This window comes from Cephus cinctus, unplaced genomic scaffold, assembly GCF_000341935.2.
Source record: "Cephus cinctus unplaced genomic scaffold, Ccin1 Ccin1_scaffold0805, whole genome shotgun sequence".
NCBI lineage: Eukaryota > Metazoa > Arthropoda > Insecta > Hymenoptera > Cephidae > Cephus > Cephus cinctus.
The window spans coordinates 387,144-404,600 of NW_014333402.1; the positions used below are offsets into that span (position 1 = coordinate 387,144).

The 17,457-nt window shown below is 38.7% G+C and overlaps 1 protein-coding gene and 1 long non-coding RNA gene across 17 annotated transcripts in view; one reads left to right on the forward strand and one right to left on the reverse strand.

Moving 5' to 3' along the window:
* LOC107270594 (cAMP-specific 3',5'-cyclic phosphodiesterase) overlaps positions 1 to 17,457 on the forward strand; it is a 222,580-nt gene that overhangs the window by 184,424 nt on the left and 20,699 nt on the right. For all 12 annotated transcript variants that reach the window (XM_015745747.2, XM_015745745.2, XM_015745744.2 and 9 more), the window contains one exon: positions 5 to 117. In XM_015745747.2, coding sequence (XP_015601233.1) covers positions 5 to 117 — 113 coding nt within the window. The remainder of the gene's footprint in view (positions 1 to 4; positions 118 to 17,457) is intronic.
* LOC112494781 overlaps positions 124 to 17,457 on the reverse strand; it is a 22,415-nt gene continuing 5,081 nt past the window's right edge. For 2 of the 5 annotated variants that reach the window (XR_003060600.1, XR_003060599.1), the window contains exon 3: positions 124 to 2,935. This is a non-coding gene — a long non-coding RNA (uncharacterized LOC112494781). The remainder of the gene's footprint in view (positions 2,936 to 17,457) is intronic. The other 3 variants (XR_003060602.1, XR_003060603.1, XR_003060601.1) reach the window with 3 other exon arrangements.

Here is a 17,457-nt window from a genome sequence, read left to right on the forward strand (position 1 = left end):
GTAGAGGAGCCCTACATGAAGCTCGCCGTTGAAACGATGGAGGAACTCGATTGGTGCTTGGACCAGTTGGAAACCATTCAGACCCATCGATCCGTCTCCGACATGGCATCCCTCAAGGTACAGTACTTACTTCTCAACATTAATGTCCTCGTCGAAGAACCTACGACGTTCGCCTATCCGCTCGAATATGCCCTACAGTGAAAACGTAGACTTTGCGTAGCTCACTTTGAGAGTGTCACTTGAATTCACGAAATTCTTTCACCCATCCAATGAGAAGAGTCTATTCCCCCTTGCTCAACGTATACGATCAAATTAGTTACAACGTTAGGGTGAAATTCGTTACTCGGGTTAATTATAGAAATTTCATCAGACTAATAGGATTATATATATTTCGAGAAATCGAATGGGATTCTGCGAGCTCTTTATTCAGACAAATTACATTAACGACAATTGGCATGAGGGTGTATTGACTTTTTGCATACGTCATTTTATTTAGTCTCACGAATATTGACGTAGTCAATCTTCTGTTGTTAAGAATTCCTGGCGTTGTTCATTTATTTACGGTACATCAGATCCCAGCATCCAGTGATCATACCAGAGTACTTTTGACGTAAAATATACAGGGTGACAGCTGAATTTTGACGTAGTCTTTTGAATTCGTCATTTTGAGATTCTACGTAATGATTTCGTAGTACAGTATCGGCTTACTGTAGTTATTTAACGTAGTCGTTATTTCCGGTGAACGACGGCTCACGCGCAGCTACCGGAAGTTAACGTGACATTGATTTTCAATTTGGTACGATCAGGCGGGGTCGTAGCTAAAAGAAAAATTTCAATGCCTTTTATTTTCTAGGGCTTTACGAAATATCGTATTTGGCTGTAGGCGTTACTGAAATTGGGTTTTAATTTTTTTCTCTACGGAGTTTAACAATCTTTATTAGCTGTACTCGTACTCGTACTCACCCCTCGGACTTTTTTTCTCTTTGTCGAATCGAGCTCGCAGTCGTAATTGGCCATCGATTTCTTTGAATTTCGACTGGAAAATCCAGTTTGAAATCTTTTTCGTATCAATGCGAGCGAGATTTTACGTTTTCCGCGAAAGCTTCGGACGAAGCGGTTCACGAAAGTTTCTTAATCATTTTTACATCATTTGCGAAAATTATTAAAATTCCGTAAGAGACAACCGAGAGCTTGTCATTCTGTGAGAACGAGGAGGATCATTGGAATCTTCGTTTCGTACAAGAGCAAAGGTCAACATGAATATGCTAATCTACGAATACGGCAGCAGATGTAAAACTGTTTAGATTTTTCAAAGATTCCTACAAATCAGTTGGAGTGAAATTCTTAAAAAAAAATTGATTAATCCAAAAAAATATGAAATAAAAAATTTTCAAGTAGGACCATAGGATCGAACGATTTTTTCGGGCGAATATTAATATTTGTCAGAATAATTAATTGTTCGTCAAATTATGGCACTCGTGGCTCTTATACTTTTACGAAATAGGAAACTACTTTGTCACGAAGTCTGGATTGGATATGATAAACTAATTTTCCATGGAGGGTAAAAGTTGGAGGAAATTAATTCGCACGAGCGACCGTGTTTACCTCCATGGCGAACGAGGTGGCGAAAGGTCAGAAGTTTCTCGCTTCTACGTAGTTCCCGTAACGACGTCAGTAGTATATACCTTCCCTATCCCATTTACTCGGTACCTACTTTCCCGAGAGGTAATTAATTATCGTGAAATCGTTAAATCGGACTCCCGTTAAATTGCTTCACATTCGATTAACTCGTTTATGCCCAAGTACCTGTCTAGAAATTGGTCGCCGCCATCGAATTGCATCTGCATTATTCGAACCGCAAATGGAACGTCCTGTCGGGACGAACGTTGACCAAAGCGGCAATTAATGCGGTTTTCATCCTGAGATATTGTGCACGCGCGAGACTTGCTAGCCAGCGCCATCTATGATTCCAGTTTGTACTAAAATGTATGGCTCTCGGTTCTCTCATAAGAACTCACCCTACCAAATCTCTACGTAATCGATTTCCCAATCACTTGTCAAATTCATACAAAGATTTCACTTACTCCATCTTTTCTCGTCTTTTACTTTAACATCTGAAAACAGTTGCCAGGAGCCTGTCAGAACCTTATAAATTTATTTCATACGTATATATCCTATGAATATATACATATTATAGAATATCCATATATCCTCGTCGTATACGTACGTACATAGCTATACGTATACAGAATTCATGTAACTCAAAATCGATCCTGTAAAATCTTCCACCTTATTCGTCACGTATTTCAACGTATTTTCTCTCCCGGTCGTCATACATCTAATGACAGCTGAAGTTTTTCTTGCCAGCGTGTACACTCGTACGTCAGTCAATAACGAAGTCCGTCGAAAGGGCTGGAAATGAAGAATAATTTTTTTTCTTGCAAAATCAAAGGGATTCGCGTAGAGTCCATGAAATATAATCAATTAGTTAATTGTTCAAATTTAATCGTTAATGAACATAATTGCGATAATACGTTATACAATGTTCAATTTTCTTCGCCCTAATTTACCATCAATGAATTGTTCATTATCCCCATTTATATATTACTTGTACTCTCGTATCCTTATAAATTCTATACCGTCATGTTTCTCAACGAAGACGTCGAGCCTCAATGAATGCTAATCGATTGTGATTTTATAACACGAGTAACACTTACCTTGTGCAACTGCAAGGTGGTGCTCGTGAAAAAAAGGAGGCTCGACGTTGCGAATATATTAGGGTACGTGAGACTCTTACGCAAAATCTTGTTACGCTTGTGCAATTTCATTGACGTCTACGACGGTGACGTTCGCCGTCGCCAGTCCTCGTGCTTCGTGCCATCACGGGTTACGGTTCTTGTATAGAATCACCAAGTCGGGCGTACTTTTGTCGTACCTGTAAATAACCGTGCGAGACTGGGGGATCACGTGGGAAGTATTCGTATTTTTGGAATATTATTTTTGTATCGCGTTTCATCCCTGAGGATTTTTCGAGGTCGTATTGCAACAGCGCCATCCGTGTTACAGCAGGGATGTAATACGTGTATATTGTGGATTGGATATACTATAGTAGATTTTTTTTGAATTTCTCAAATATTCGTATTATCGTGGAGGAACACTTTAAATTAATTTGATTCTCAATGGAAGACTATTTCGTATCGATATTCGATATCGATTTTGGTCAGCAAGACAGATAAGAGCTGTCATTGTTCGTCGTGTTCACTTGACCATAATAATCGATCGTTCTCAATCATGAATATTTATAGGAAAGCACAGCTGACGTAAATTGCTCTTACAAGAATGGAATTTCGAGCACAATTTTTGACGGACGGAACACGTGGGCCTGGCTCGCTCGCGTCAAACCATGCATTAAATCTATGCACGAAAAAGGGTCCGATTGCGTCATTGGAGAACACTTTCTTTTTTTGTCAGTTGTCAAAAAGTTGTTCTTTGGGTGACTGTAAGAATGTTAATTACGTTCGGTATTGTTTAACGGATCTCGATTGGAGAACGAAGATAACAACTATGATACCGTTTTACTGTTTTTCTTAGTTATCTTCGCCGAATGGAAATAAAATATTGCTAGGATTACTGCTCGAAGAAATGTTTACCTATATGACGTGATTTTCATTTTTTTTTTTTTTTTTCTTGAAAATTACGCTTCACTGGCACTACGTATACGTAGAATTTCAGGGTCCAGAATAAGAGACACGTTTTTTTATCTGATTACTGTGGATGAAAAAACTGTGAGTGACACCGATATTTTATCCATTTTTTGACAATTTGGTCTAACAATTTATTGTGAATGTATGAATAAGCGAACAAATATTTTGGCATAAATTGCTCATTTTAAATGTATACGTATAGATTTGGATATCTATATCGATATATATTTACATATATACGTGCGCGCCGCGCAGTCTGCCATTGTTCCGCGAGTCTGGCAAGTCTTATCATAAAATAATTTGTCGGTGATTAAAACAGTTGTTCGAAGAATCGTATTATCATGGTATAATTTTTGCATACAATTTATTGATATACATTTTAATCAATGCCCCAATAAATTTCGACAATGACGCAATCATTAATACAAGCAATATATATATATCATATATCCCACAAGTAAACTCAAACTCCATAGAAAAATCAGGTTAGTCGACCCAGTCAATTAAGGTTTCACAAGGTTGAGAAAATGTGTCCGTAAAACGAGAGGATCAACGTCAGAAAGGGTACGAGTCGTCCTACCACAATGATTTACTGTGAGTCATTGGCTGTCAAAGACGCGAAGATTCATCTCCGTTCCGTCTCTTTGACGTCATAGGGTTCAGTCAAATAATGTAATTTCGGTATAGAGGAACCCGCGGCAATGGGCCGATCGTTAAAAAGTTTCGTTCCTTTCGTTTCGGTTGAAAGGAAGTCAAGAAGATCAGACCAATCGACCGAGATGGCAGCACCGTCGTTCACTCGTCCTTCGGCAAATGTCCCCTTTGTGATTCACTCCCGAAAAGGATCTCGCGATTTATCTTAACTCGTGACATCAGGCAGGCCAAGAGGTCAGAAGGGCGACAAGCTGGCAAATTGAAGGAGGATGGGTATTGTACAGGGGACGCTACAGTAGATTAATATTATCCTATTTGTACACGTCACGAATTTAACACGTGCCCGTTGACGCATACGCACGCATGACTGGAGAGCAAATGGAAATTGGAAAATTCGTCATCCGTCATGTCCCGGTTACGAGAACAAAATTTGTGTGAAGTATCAATTTGAAAAAAGACAACCTCCCCTGCCTATCGCACCCACCACGGGGCAAGAATTTTCTAAAAAATCACAACGTGTATTCGGCGCGTAATTGCAGAAGTTAATGGAACGAAATTTTCATAGAAAAGTCACCAGGAAGCGTTTATTCTTTTAAATTCGTTAAAATCAAATCAAATTGTAAGTATAAATCTGGTGCCGGTTTGAGCCTATACAATTTTCGTTCCTTCTTTTCTTTGGGTTTAGCAAAACTTGACACCGGTTTTAGTCTACGGGATCCTACAGGCAGAACTTTCAGGCTAATACTGGGTTTGGCAAGCGTGAGCACGATTTTAGACCTGAATAATTTTACAAAATATTGATTAGTTAAGATTCGTGTATGTACGTATGTACATTCGATCAGGAATCTCAAGTTGAAGATATTACTGGAATCGCTGGTTAGGGTTTCCAGGCTATTGGCCGCTGCCTGCTGTTCGCTGCCTTTGATCCGAACGAACCCTAATATCTCTGTCTTAAAAGTAGATCGCGAAAGTTCAACGTGAGGTTGGGATATATAATTTTAAAGCTAAAACCTAAAACAGTCATTTTTGTACATTACTGACAATACGAGACTTTAACCGGTGTCAGCTCTTAAAACGGTGCTAAATTTTCAATGGCAAGTCACGCTGCATATCGGCTGGCTATTGATACGGTCCTTCGTATGCCTGAGCTTCTTCTATTGGCTCAACGTGCTTCGTCGTAGAGGCTAAAATAGGCGGCGTTTTCATTAGCAACCTTTAATTCGGATGGCACCGCGGGTAACAGGCTACCTTCCTTTTCCTGCAGGACGGACAAAAGCGAAAAAGACCGGGGGTTCTCGAGGGTTCCCAGACTTAACAATTATAAAGATAAATTAATGCGAACGCACGATCCGGGCTTGGGATATTTTTATAGTCGCCGAAATGAACGCACTGCCTTGACCTGACTAGGTGATGTACGACGATCGACGACAAGCGGCGACATCCTCGACGAAGCTACGGGAGTGATGACACATTCCTTTCGTGGAAACGGGCCGATCTCAATTTAACGTTATCGTGTCATCAATCAGGAACCCCGTTCACCAAATTCACCGTGTTGCCCTGTAATTTTCATGGAAACCGTCGAGGTTCCCTTTTTTTATATCCTACGCGCTACGAATAAGCGACTAATTAATTGGAATTGAAAATTCGCGCTCGCTCACTCTCGCTCTCTCTCTCTCTCTCTCTCTCTGTTCTGATAAAATTAAAGCTACGTTCTCATGGAATCGAGGTCGCTTCCCGAAGACTGCAACAAGTAGGAATATAACGATTCGTTATACCTTAATGGCGATTTCATGTCGTATCCAAGATAAACGTAGATTCTCATCGATCGATATGGCGAGGAAACATTTAACACGACCTGATTGTAAATTGTCGATTCCCCGATATCTCACTTATCGCGATGCTATGAACGACGCTTAATGTTCGCACTATAATTTCAGGAATTCCATTGGATCGATTCGCATGGGCACTTAATATTGCGGAAGTGTCGTAGCTATGCGTTAACGTAGTTCGTCGCGAAAGTGTCCATGACGTTCGCTCGTACGGATTGCAGATTCGATCTCACGTGCAAGGAGAGAAATCGGTTTGCGTGATTAACTTAACGCGACTGTCGAGCTAACGAATCCTTTCATGGAAACCAGTGACGTCTCGCTTGAAAAGGTTTTAATCGTTAAATCGAATAACGAGAACGGCGTTTCCATCTGGATGAAAGGAGAACGCGTGACGTCATTGGCCGACCATCTTCCTTCGTGTATCCATACACGTGTACTTGAATGCGTTGCGCGTACCACGTATGTACTTTTGTATTGAGTTGAATTCCAAAAAAAAATGTTACCCTGTTAACCACTTTTTTTTTTAACTTCTTAAGCACGGTAAATATGTACATACGTTACAAAAATAATGGCAACGTAATTCGGACAGTCTTCGGATTTTTTTTGACTCATTTTTTACGGGTCTGAGGTATACGTAGAATTTAAAAAAGCGTGTAAAAGTTTTCTTTTGTGATTAAAATTAACCCCTAGTGGCCACACGGGTGAAAATCGGGCAGGCCGAAAATTTCAAATGCCCCTCTCTCGTAGGACACGCACAGTGGAGCCTTATACCATATACGATAATTATGTCTATAGGCTAGTCTAATTGTCGAGCAGCAGCTTGACGTCAATCGCCATACAGCCATTGTGTATTCAGCAATTGCCCTTTATAAAGATAAAGGTAAGCGCAGGGTAAGCGCAGGGTAAAGCCAGCGAAAAGTAGGCGAGGTGCACGTTTGCACCCCTGTGGCTTCGGCGTTAGAAGAAAGGTGCCATTTGTTTTTTTGGAGTTTTCGTGATAAAAAGCGTATTTTCATTTTGCTGTCGTCCAATACGTAAGTACTCTTAGTCGCTATGATAAAATTTTAATATGATCGATGTACCTAACCTAAAATTTGACTGTACATCAAGTCAGCAGGCAACACGCACGCGAATGAAGTGCGTCTCCTGCTTTTGGCGCATGTGCGACGAGCATCGGGCAGGATTATGTGTTAATTGCGTTAATAACATTAATTAATATATATTTTTAATTAAATACTAATAATATAAACAATAAATATGAATATTATAAGTGACATTTTCAAAATAAAGTATTTTTTTTTTGTATTCTACAGTATTTTTCATAGTTGCGAAATTACCATTATTTCAAGCCCCTGTTAAAAATAGTTATTTATAATTTATTGAATAAACGATTTCCTCCCACTTCAGTACAAATCTTTACCTTTATTTTTCCAAAGAATCTGTGACTTATCTCTTAAAAAAAAAAAAGATACAAACTTTTTCGTAAAAATCGAATTTAACATTTTTCTTTTTTGAAAAAACCTATTTATCCACGTGACAATGTATTTTTACGCTTTTGCGAATGAAATATTCAAAATCCTAGGGAAATTCTACCCCATATTTATACCGTTATCGATCAAACAAGGTTAAGCCAAAGAGAAGGAATTACGATTTAAAAGAGTAAAAACCATATTTGCACCCGTGTGGTCTCTATGTCATTGGAAAGAGATGTGGCCTCTGGGGGTTAAGACGCACGTCTTTTATCACTCGAAGAATGTTAACGTTATCAACAACGTAAGTCAAATAGGATACATGGTGAATTTTATGCTAAATGGGCAGCGCAGTAAAGTGATCGCGTGAGAATGAAGTGTTCCTCGTGACGTAAAAAATGCGAAAATTAATTCGCAAAGCTAAAGTCGTTCTAGCGCGATGACTTTCAGAGTGTTTTCACGGTGTTCGACAAGTGGTATCGTTACGGTATCACTTGGGTCAGGTGTTTTAACACGTGCGTTTTTAATGCTGACGCGTATGGATATGTGTATGTGTGTATACATGTAATACTTAAGGCTTGGTACCTGGAACCTGATATTTTATCATCGTACAGCTATATCTATATATTTTTTATTATTAATTCAAAAAAACAATGGCCGTACGTTCGTACTGAGTATATTGATTATAATTTTTCAAAAAATTGTATATTTGCTCTTTATACTTAATCATTTTAGCTTCGTTGCATTAAGATAGTTATTAGTCAATTTTTCGAAAAGTCTTATCCGAGCGAATTTTTGATTCTGTTATTTTATTTTTCTGCAGACATGCGTCACGGTTTATTTATGTGATAAGGTGAATATTAAATTTGTTTGCGGAAATATTATAGATTGATAGTGAATTCGAGTCTTTCAGTCATAAGTTCAAATAGTGAATATTTAGTAGTAGTCGCTTATCACATTTCTCCTTGCCGATGGTTTGGCTATGTCTCCCTTTAGGAAGCTTTTATCAGCAGTCTATTCCCTTTGTCACGTACCCATTAATTTTTTATGAAGTCTTGACGAAACTCCGGAATACTTTTTACACTACAGCGATTCCCGTTAAATTGATCTACCTTATTCACGACGAAAACCAGATCCTTGCAAAGTCCCAGCGGTGTATTTGGACTGTTTTGAAAATTAGCGATCGATTTTGTGTATAAATTGTGAATGCCGTTACAGACACTGTAACAAAGTACCTACGCACTTTGAATATTTCCTCGGAATCGTACGTATCCACTTTTTTTCAGAATTCACATTTATTTTTTAAGCATACGTCTGCGAGTTGCGCAAATTATCAACGTAGCAAGAAACTTTCACGTGTCACAAACATATAACTTTTAATCTATCGACATACACCCTTGACTCGTCAATGTATGTGTATAACCAAAATGGATTTTTTTTTGGAAACAAAAAAAATTATTAAGATACCGTAATATCAACCAAAGAAATATTTAATGGATCGACTTTCAGATTTCATAAACTATGACTTTCGAATAAAATTCTTCGGACATACAATTTAAATAAGGAATGTATCAATACTCGATCAAGATTGTCTAAAAACAAATGCAAACATATGATTTCATCGTAATAAAAATTTTGAACGATTTTATCATGACTCGAAAATTTTCAAAATAAATTATTCTTAATGTGAAATTGGATGTTAAAATTAATGGCTGTCCTTTTATCTATGTGTCAACACAAAAGATAACATTCCAGGACACTATCAAATTATCAGCGTAAATCTTGCATGCAATATGTAATTCTTATTTTATCAGATTTTTATAAACGTTACGTACCATTATTTACTACTCGAGTCACAACAATGATTCACGTTGTAAATTTCTACTAGAAAACTTTGATAGGACCTATAAGGCTCTGTGAAAAGGATATCCAATCGAATGATACGATTTATTTCCAAAACACGAGTATTTATAGTAATTGATTAAAAATTACGTTTGATTACTAAGACAATTGACGTTCACTCATTTTTTAATAGGAAAATCGTCTTGTAACTTTCACCTACAATTTTTTCACATATTCTACACGCTCCTGATCTCTATACGTATATAATACACGTAACTGCAAGGCGGCCAAAGTGTGGCGTTTAATATTCATTTGTCACGTGCATCCCTTTTAATATGCGTGAAGTGCGTGACCCATCGGTTAGAATCACCTGCAGTCATCGAACGTCGCCGTAATTAATTGTCAGGTTTAGTTGATCTGAGAAAATTAATTAACCCGTCGAATTCATCCATTTGTCCGTCAGTCATATGGACGATTATAATCTATGGAGATGTGGAATCAAATTAATGAAAAATCATCAGCACAGGGCAAGATCCTTATATATAGTGCTGGCAATTGATTGAATATAAATTTGATTGAATACCAATTAGCGGCAATAATGCGAAATTGTATTACCTTAATTATTTCAATGATGAAAGGAGTGGGTAGGTAATTTCTTGAAAATCCATTAAATTCAATCGTGCCTAATTAGCTGTTATCGCGAATCGAATTAGTTTTTAATAATTGGCCAATTTAACGTCACCGAGCGAGATGAACGTAAGGAGGAAGGAAATAATGTAATATCGTATCAAAAATGACGTCATCGCAACCCCGACGAAAGAAGGCTCGCATACGTCAATAATGAGAGTGAGTATTTCACAGAAACGTTAAGCGATTCTTTTCTTTCGTTATTACATGAAAACGGATACCCATTCTGCTAATAAAAATAAGAGTAAAAATATCAAAATTTTACGAAAATATTTTGTCCGCTCGATTGAACTCGTGAAATCGCGACGTCACGCTCGATGAAACTTCTGCAAGTTAAACGAATCGTTTTCAACGAATGAGAATGAAAATGTTTTTAACACGTGTCTCCCTGTTATTTCCCATATGTGACTTTCCCGTAACCACAAAGTTTTCCTGGAAAATTTCTATATCAGTAACGCACGGTTCGATCGTACTGATAACGAGCATCATAGAGCATTCTTATCTGTATAATCCTCTAGAAGCAAAGGACGGCTCAAGAACCGACTACGTGGGTCGCTCCTGGAAGACTTCGAGCGATGCCGAGGGAACTTGCAAATGTTTTTGAAAAACACAAGTCCAAGAGGGTTAAATCGAGATAACAGGCAAGGAACATACTGCGCGCACGTCGTACTCGCGAATGGTGGCAACATGTCATTTACGTACTGTTTAACGTGTCTTTAGTAACAGCCTGTAAATGCAATGCCGATACCTTAACAAACCTGAACCATCGCCACAGTCGATCAGACAGTCGAACCGTATATCGCAGGGCGAATGTCGTTCCGTAAAAACAACAGTGGCGCCACTAAAATTCAAGTGAGAGAAACTAGCAGCTAAATTAGCATATGGTAAGTAAAAGAAACTTTCGTGAAAATCGATATATCGTTTGTCATCAATATTTCATATGGATTCGATATCCGTATAACGACTTTATCGTCATAATATTATCGTCCCACCCTGTATACTGTTTCCTCGTTTCCTCTTGATATCAATCAGCTTTCAATCCCCTCGGCGAAAGAATGCCCGAACCGTAATAACACTGTTAGCCGAGTGAGTGCGCGGTAACTTTTTATATTGCATTGAAAATCCAACGGTTGTAAAAGGAACTCGAAATGTTCGTATAGCTTGAGACGCCTAATGGTGGCGCGAGTCGTGTGGCTTCTACATATATAAGAAAGTAAACTGACGTGTGCATCTGGAGTAAATATTGTTCCATCAGATTAAGCTACTATCGATATATGTGTAGTCTACTTACCCGGATGAATTTCATGAGTACTCATCGAATTAGTAGCAGACACACTGCGTAGCGTGGAAAATTTGACCTCGCATATAGGACAGCACGATATCAATTGTTCGTAGACTATGGGTCTTGACGTGGATACGTCACTGAAATTCGATTGTTCGCTCGGTACAATTCGTTTTAACCTGGTAACTTAACTCATGCCTTTACACGTCACTGATTATGGCCCAGGGCGGTCGATCTAACATTTATAAGCAAACGTAGTATTTTCACGAGTTAATCGATAGGCAATTTCGTACAGAGTTTGACGTTCGGATAAATTACGCGTTTAAAATTGTACGGTGAATTTAAAAATAAAGATTCAGGAAGTCTATTGTATATGTCTCGTTAAAAAAATGTTATACGTAATTGAATCGGCACGACGATATTTACCGTGAAAAGTTTTGCAATTGGGCTTTACCAGTTTCACGAGTTTCTCACCTCTAGGAACATATACTCAGGGGAACATGGACGTTTAATGAAATACAAAGGAAGATACTGTGCTTCGAGTGCGTGAAAACTGTAGGTGGTTTTTTTTTTTACATCACGGGAATACATGATCAATATTTGAATGAGGTAGGGGGCACGGTTTCCGATAGTAGTACATCTACCTGGCTTTTCCCAGGAATACAAAAAAAAGTGCTTATCTATATCCAGCACAGCTCTCCTAGTCAATTCCAATAGATCAAACGTGATTCTTGGAACCGTCGTAGTTGTCCTAGAGAAGTTCAATAGAATATTCATTATTTATTCGCGATTCGTCCTCGCTGCAATGCACGTAAAATAATTTCAAAAATTATGGTTAACTTTGCATTTCCAAAAATCATACTGTCGCGCTGTTTGAAAATAATATCGGGACCGTAATCACGATCCAGAAAATATCCAATGACAGCACTTTCCAAATGTCTATCATTTTATTCGGCAGTGATCAGACCTCATCTAACGCATTATCATCGATTGAAAGATATATTGATTTCTTCCTAACCTCACTCCATACATTAACCCCTCGTTCTTAGGGTCAGGCGCTACATAAATAGTCTCTCGGAAATCACGTGTATCCCTCGTGATCATTGCTCGTCATTCAGTACCAAAAATGTAACGTCAAACCAGCCGAAGCTGGATATCGGCGTGACAATGTCAACACGATCTGCACTGAGGTCAACAAGTTCTCATTAGTCTTTAATCGTGGAATCAATATCATCGTTTTATCAATCATTTTTAACGCCGCGGGATACTATTAGCTCTATGGTATTCGATAATTCGTTTTATCATTGTTGTTTTCCTTTTTTTTGCCCCTCTCTCGTTCCTTATATCCTCCACGTTATTACAAGCCGAATCAAAAGAATTGTACGTGCCCGGAGTCACGAAATTCTCAAAGATGTAAAAGTCTCGACGAGAGAAAAAGAAACTCGTCCTAATCATCCGCAGTCGAGTTTGAACGAATCAGGAAAACTTTGTATCCGCGATATGTTACTACGTTTTTAACCTCGTCGAAATATCGCGTTCCTCTCCTCCCAATAAATAACGATTCCGCAATGAAATTTAGTCGGAGGAAAGAAAATAAAATTTTGCCAGTTATTTTAAACCCACCACGTTTCTATCTTGACCCAGATAATAATAGAACCTGTAAATAAGCGCAACCGTCTTCGTGCCCGAAAGCACGTACCGGTAGTTTCCTGTGTATCACACACGTGACCACGCGTAGCCGCGATACGCGTGGGAAATATCTTAAGGGATGTTTCAGGGCTGTATCGTCCATATAGGAACCAATCAGAGTCCATATCTTTGAATTTACATGTCAATTCGATGTGACGTCCTGTAGGCGTCGAATAATTTGGGCATTTCGTCAGATGATTCGTAGAATTTTTTTATCTTATTCGTCATCCCCTCTTACTCGCTCCTTCTCCCTCCCCTCACTTCTCCTCAAGTCCCAACGTCACTTCATGACTCTTACATACTTCGTAGATGATATTCAATGATCGCGACCTCAATTTCTATCAGGCGCCTATGTACTTTGAGCTTTTTATTTATTTTTTTCCTCTTTAATCTACGTCACAGTCTGTGATTGATTATTTAAAGTTCGATTAGATGCAAATAGACATATCCAGTGTGAAATCCGTGTATGCCCGTTTATGTGTAGGACGGTAAGCCATTAATTCCTATTCCGCGGAAAATAAGGATCTAAAATTTTTATCTATCGGAGATGCTTACAGATTCGCTACTACCGGGAAGAGGAATAGGATGTTATCTGACAGGGCTTTTAATATGATACCCACTTATAAATTTTATCAGATTCTATGATACAATTTTTGAAAGAGAAAACAAAGACTTCGCTCGGGTAATTAGCACGCGTTTACACCCTAGTTGAAATTTTTTATATTGGTAAGACCAACGAATGTTTTCACAGCTCTCGACAGTGCCGCGACACTGTTGAATCCAGAATCCAATCTTGATTGAATCCAGACGAAATGGAAGAAAAAAAGAAAATACAGTCACGATTAAAATTCTCCAAGGGCAATTAATGTAACAAATAAATCTTACGACAGACGCTCGTTAACGACGTCACTGATAAATGGGTCGCGTGGCAGCCACATGCACCGATCAAGCGCTTCGCTGCGATCTGAACTTTTGTCCGATCTAGCTGCGCCACTTCTGTAACCAGAAGAATCTGCATTTCCCCCACGATCTCTCGACTGTCGCCAATACGAGTGATAGCCTATTCGAGGGCTGACCTATTGGTAAGCATACAAGATTCGAAGCATTAATCGTTATCGGTAACTATACTGTTCGCGTGGCGAATCGTCACGCGCACTCTCGTCTCCCCTTTATTAAGCTTCAACGAAATAACATACGAGAAATCGCCGAGTCCCGATATATATATATATACTTGTTAAAAAAATTTTTAAATATATAAAAAATTCTTAAATATTGTATAATATAAAAATAAATATATATATATATATATATTTTTTCCTTAACGATCTTTCCTTTCCTTCTCGAACGAATGCCACTAAAAAAGTAGACGTAAAACATTCATTCGACGATTCCCACTAAAGAGAGACATTACTAGCGTCGCTACTTGAAAACTTCACACATGCACCTATACGCGTAGGTACCACTGTCTGACCATCCTTAGTCAGGTGTATCAGCCAAAATGTAAAGCACGAGGATCGTTTAGATTGCTCGAGTAAGAGATTAATAATTCATATTTCTGTATGATAAAATATCCCTTTGTTAAATAATGCAATATATAAGACACTTCATTCGAAAAAGAATTCGCGTGACTCCATTAGTCACTGTGTTCGTTACGACGATATATATATATATATATATATGTGTAATCGTGTCGCCAGCTGTGGGAAGATCATTAAGCACGTAGGATATTAGTTATGACTGTGCCTATCGATCATCGAACATACATAATGATCGGTAACCGATTGGCTAAAAATGAATGATTATCGACTAGGAAATAGATATTCCCGTTATTTCTTATTCGGCACAGTTAATAATTTATCAAACTGCTCGATACTGTATTTCTTTATGCAGGTTCCTGTCTGTATTTTTAGCGCGGATAAATGTATAGCGTTTTGTTTCATTGTGCGTCACGTCACGTTTTACGTTTCCTTTGTGTGTCGGCCGTTAGTATCGGCCGTTGCGTAGTAGGTCCATCGAGTGTCGAGCTTTATTCGTCTGGAGCTCACCGATCCTGAACAAAGGAATCAGGATCCACGCCATATAGCAACTGACGTACGTGAACTCCGGCACGTATGCATGTTCGGTTATTTAATGCAAAATGATCAGTAATAAAAAAAGAGCAATTTTCCTTCTACGCACATATCCCCACAGTACTGTCATCTAGATTTTTTCCCTTGAAACTATTTACGACGCACCCGAACTATAGGTTTTCTCAAGAAATTCTCTAAGTTTCGATTATGTAACAAGAGTCTGACGTCAGATCGACACGCGTGGGATTTTGCCTTCGGTTTTTAAGAAAATTTATTTAAAAAATCTTACGTAACAAATAGATACTCTACAGGTAATAATTCAGTCACGTGACATCTTAATAAAAATTATTTCATGTATCGATCTCGTAAATTATATTTAAGTATCGGTTGTAGACTCTAATTTAATCAAGATTTTGATATCTTTGAATGTAAAAAGAAAACTGATAGGCTCGTCGTAAATAACAAGATATTAGACCCCTCAGACTAGCGTCGCTCAACTTAACCTGCTCATTTTATAGCTCCGAATGAAAACTGTAGTAGGTTATCGCGTACGAATCTCGATAAGAGGATAAACCGAGCTAGATTTATCACCGTGGCAAGATTCTTTGACGTGTCTGGTCGTTTGTTAAAAGTGGGTGAAGGCTAGGCGGCCCTCTTCTCGACGTTTAATGACGCCCGTTGCAATCCATCTTCTGTGATCATTACCTGTCGTACGTTTGAACAAGGCTAACCCGGCGACACGGCAAATTTTCATTATAAAATTTTCACCTCTTTATTTCATCCTAAAAATCGCTTTGTCGGAGAAAACAATGCTGTATATATATATCGCGGTTCCCCCTTCGCATATATTCCATACTCTCTGAAAAGCCTCTATATACGTTTCAAAATTTATTGACTATCGTTGATCCAAAGGTTTTTTCTATTTTCACGATTGTTTATCATTTTGCGAAGGGCACTGCAAGAGTGGGAGGGAGGAGGGGAGTCCGGCAAAAAGATGTCATAGAAAACTAAAATTATTCGTGCTTGACCTGCTTTCTTGCAATCGACGATAAATGCGAACGCGCCTGAATGCCATTCTTAGCTTTTATTCTCTATAGGGAAGGGATACATTGGTATAATAATAACATTAGCAATCGTCCCTTATTTCTCCGTTTTCTTAAACAAATGCTTCCCTAGTCGAGCTCGTGAAAAATTTTACGTCGGTAGCTGCCGTCCTTTACGTCACAATTATGGAAGTGGATTTTCGCGAGCGTCAAAACAAACTCGTAAAGCGTATCAAGATAGGCAAAGTGTCGTCGCGTTACGGCAACGTCGTTTCCTCATAGAAATTTGCTATGCGACTAGATACAGGTCCCTGTCGCTTTTACTGTTTCCTGACCAACCATAACAGCCTTCAAGGCTCACTCGGACGTTTTGCTTGTACCATTGTGTCACCGTGGCAGAATAGTCATTGGTAATCGTGTGGCAATTGTTGTTGCAAGTCTTTGAAATCTCGGCAAGATCTTTCCTGGATGTTATTTCGAATAATTTTTCATTTTTTTTTTTTTTTTTTTTTTTTTTTTTTTTCTACTACGAATCATATTTCTCTTACCAAAGGAATAACTCAATACACAGCTTGACTACCGCCGTAGTCTCAATACGTTATGGGCATCGGGCGTTATAGCTTTCCGTGCATTCTTCCTGGCGAAACCATCGGGGTCAAATCACTTCGCGGAGTTTGGCGAACTCTCGAAAATAAGTCGGTAACTGAAAGCAAGGTCAGGTTCCGTCTAAAGAAACGACGTTCGCAAGCTATACATTAATCCATAAGCTGGCACGATGCCAGCAGACACCCGGCGCCTCGGCCTACCCGAAGCTGCGCAGTTTCGCATACACGGTGGATGTTTGACACAGACTGTAAAGCTGCCATCAACGGCACCATTTGAAGTAGTGGGGGAAAAGTAGATTTATGCTTGGTAAAAAAAAATCTCGCAAACTCATCCAAAATCACGAAGTAGAAAGTTCACGTTGTTGTCCGTCAGTATCCGAGCATGGCAAAAGTTATATATATTTTTGCATCAACTGACCTGTATTTTTAAAAATATTGCTCCAAATATGTCGACGATTGCCTGTCAAAAAATTTTGTAAATTCGAGCGGTCTTTTTTTCTTTAACGATTAATTTCAATTTCCCTCGAGCTATCCTTTATACGTGATTGCAATTTGGGGTTTTAACCCCCCCTCCCCCCCCCCCC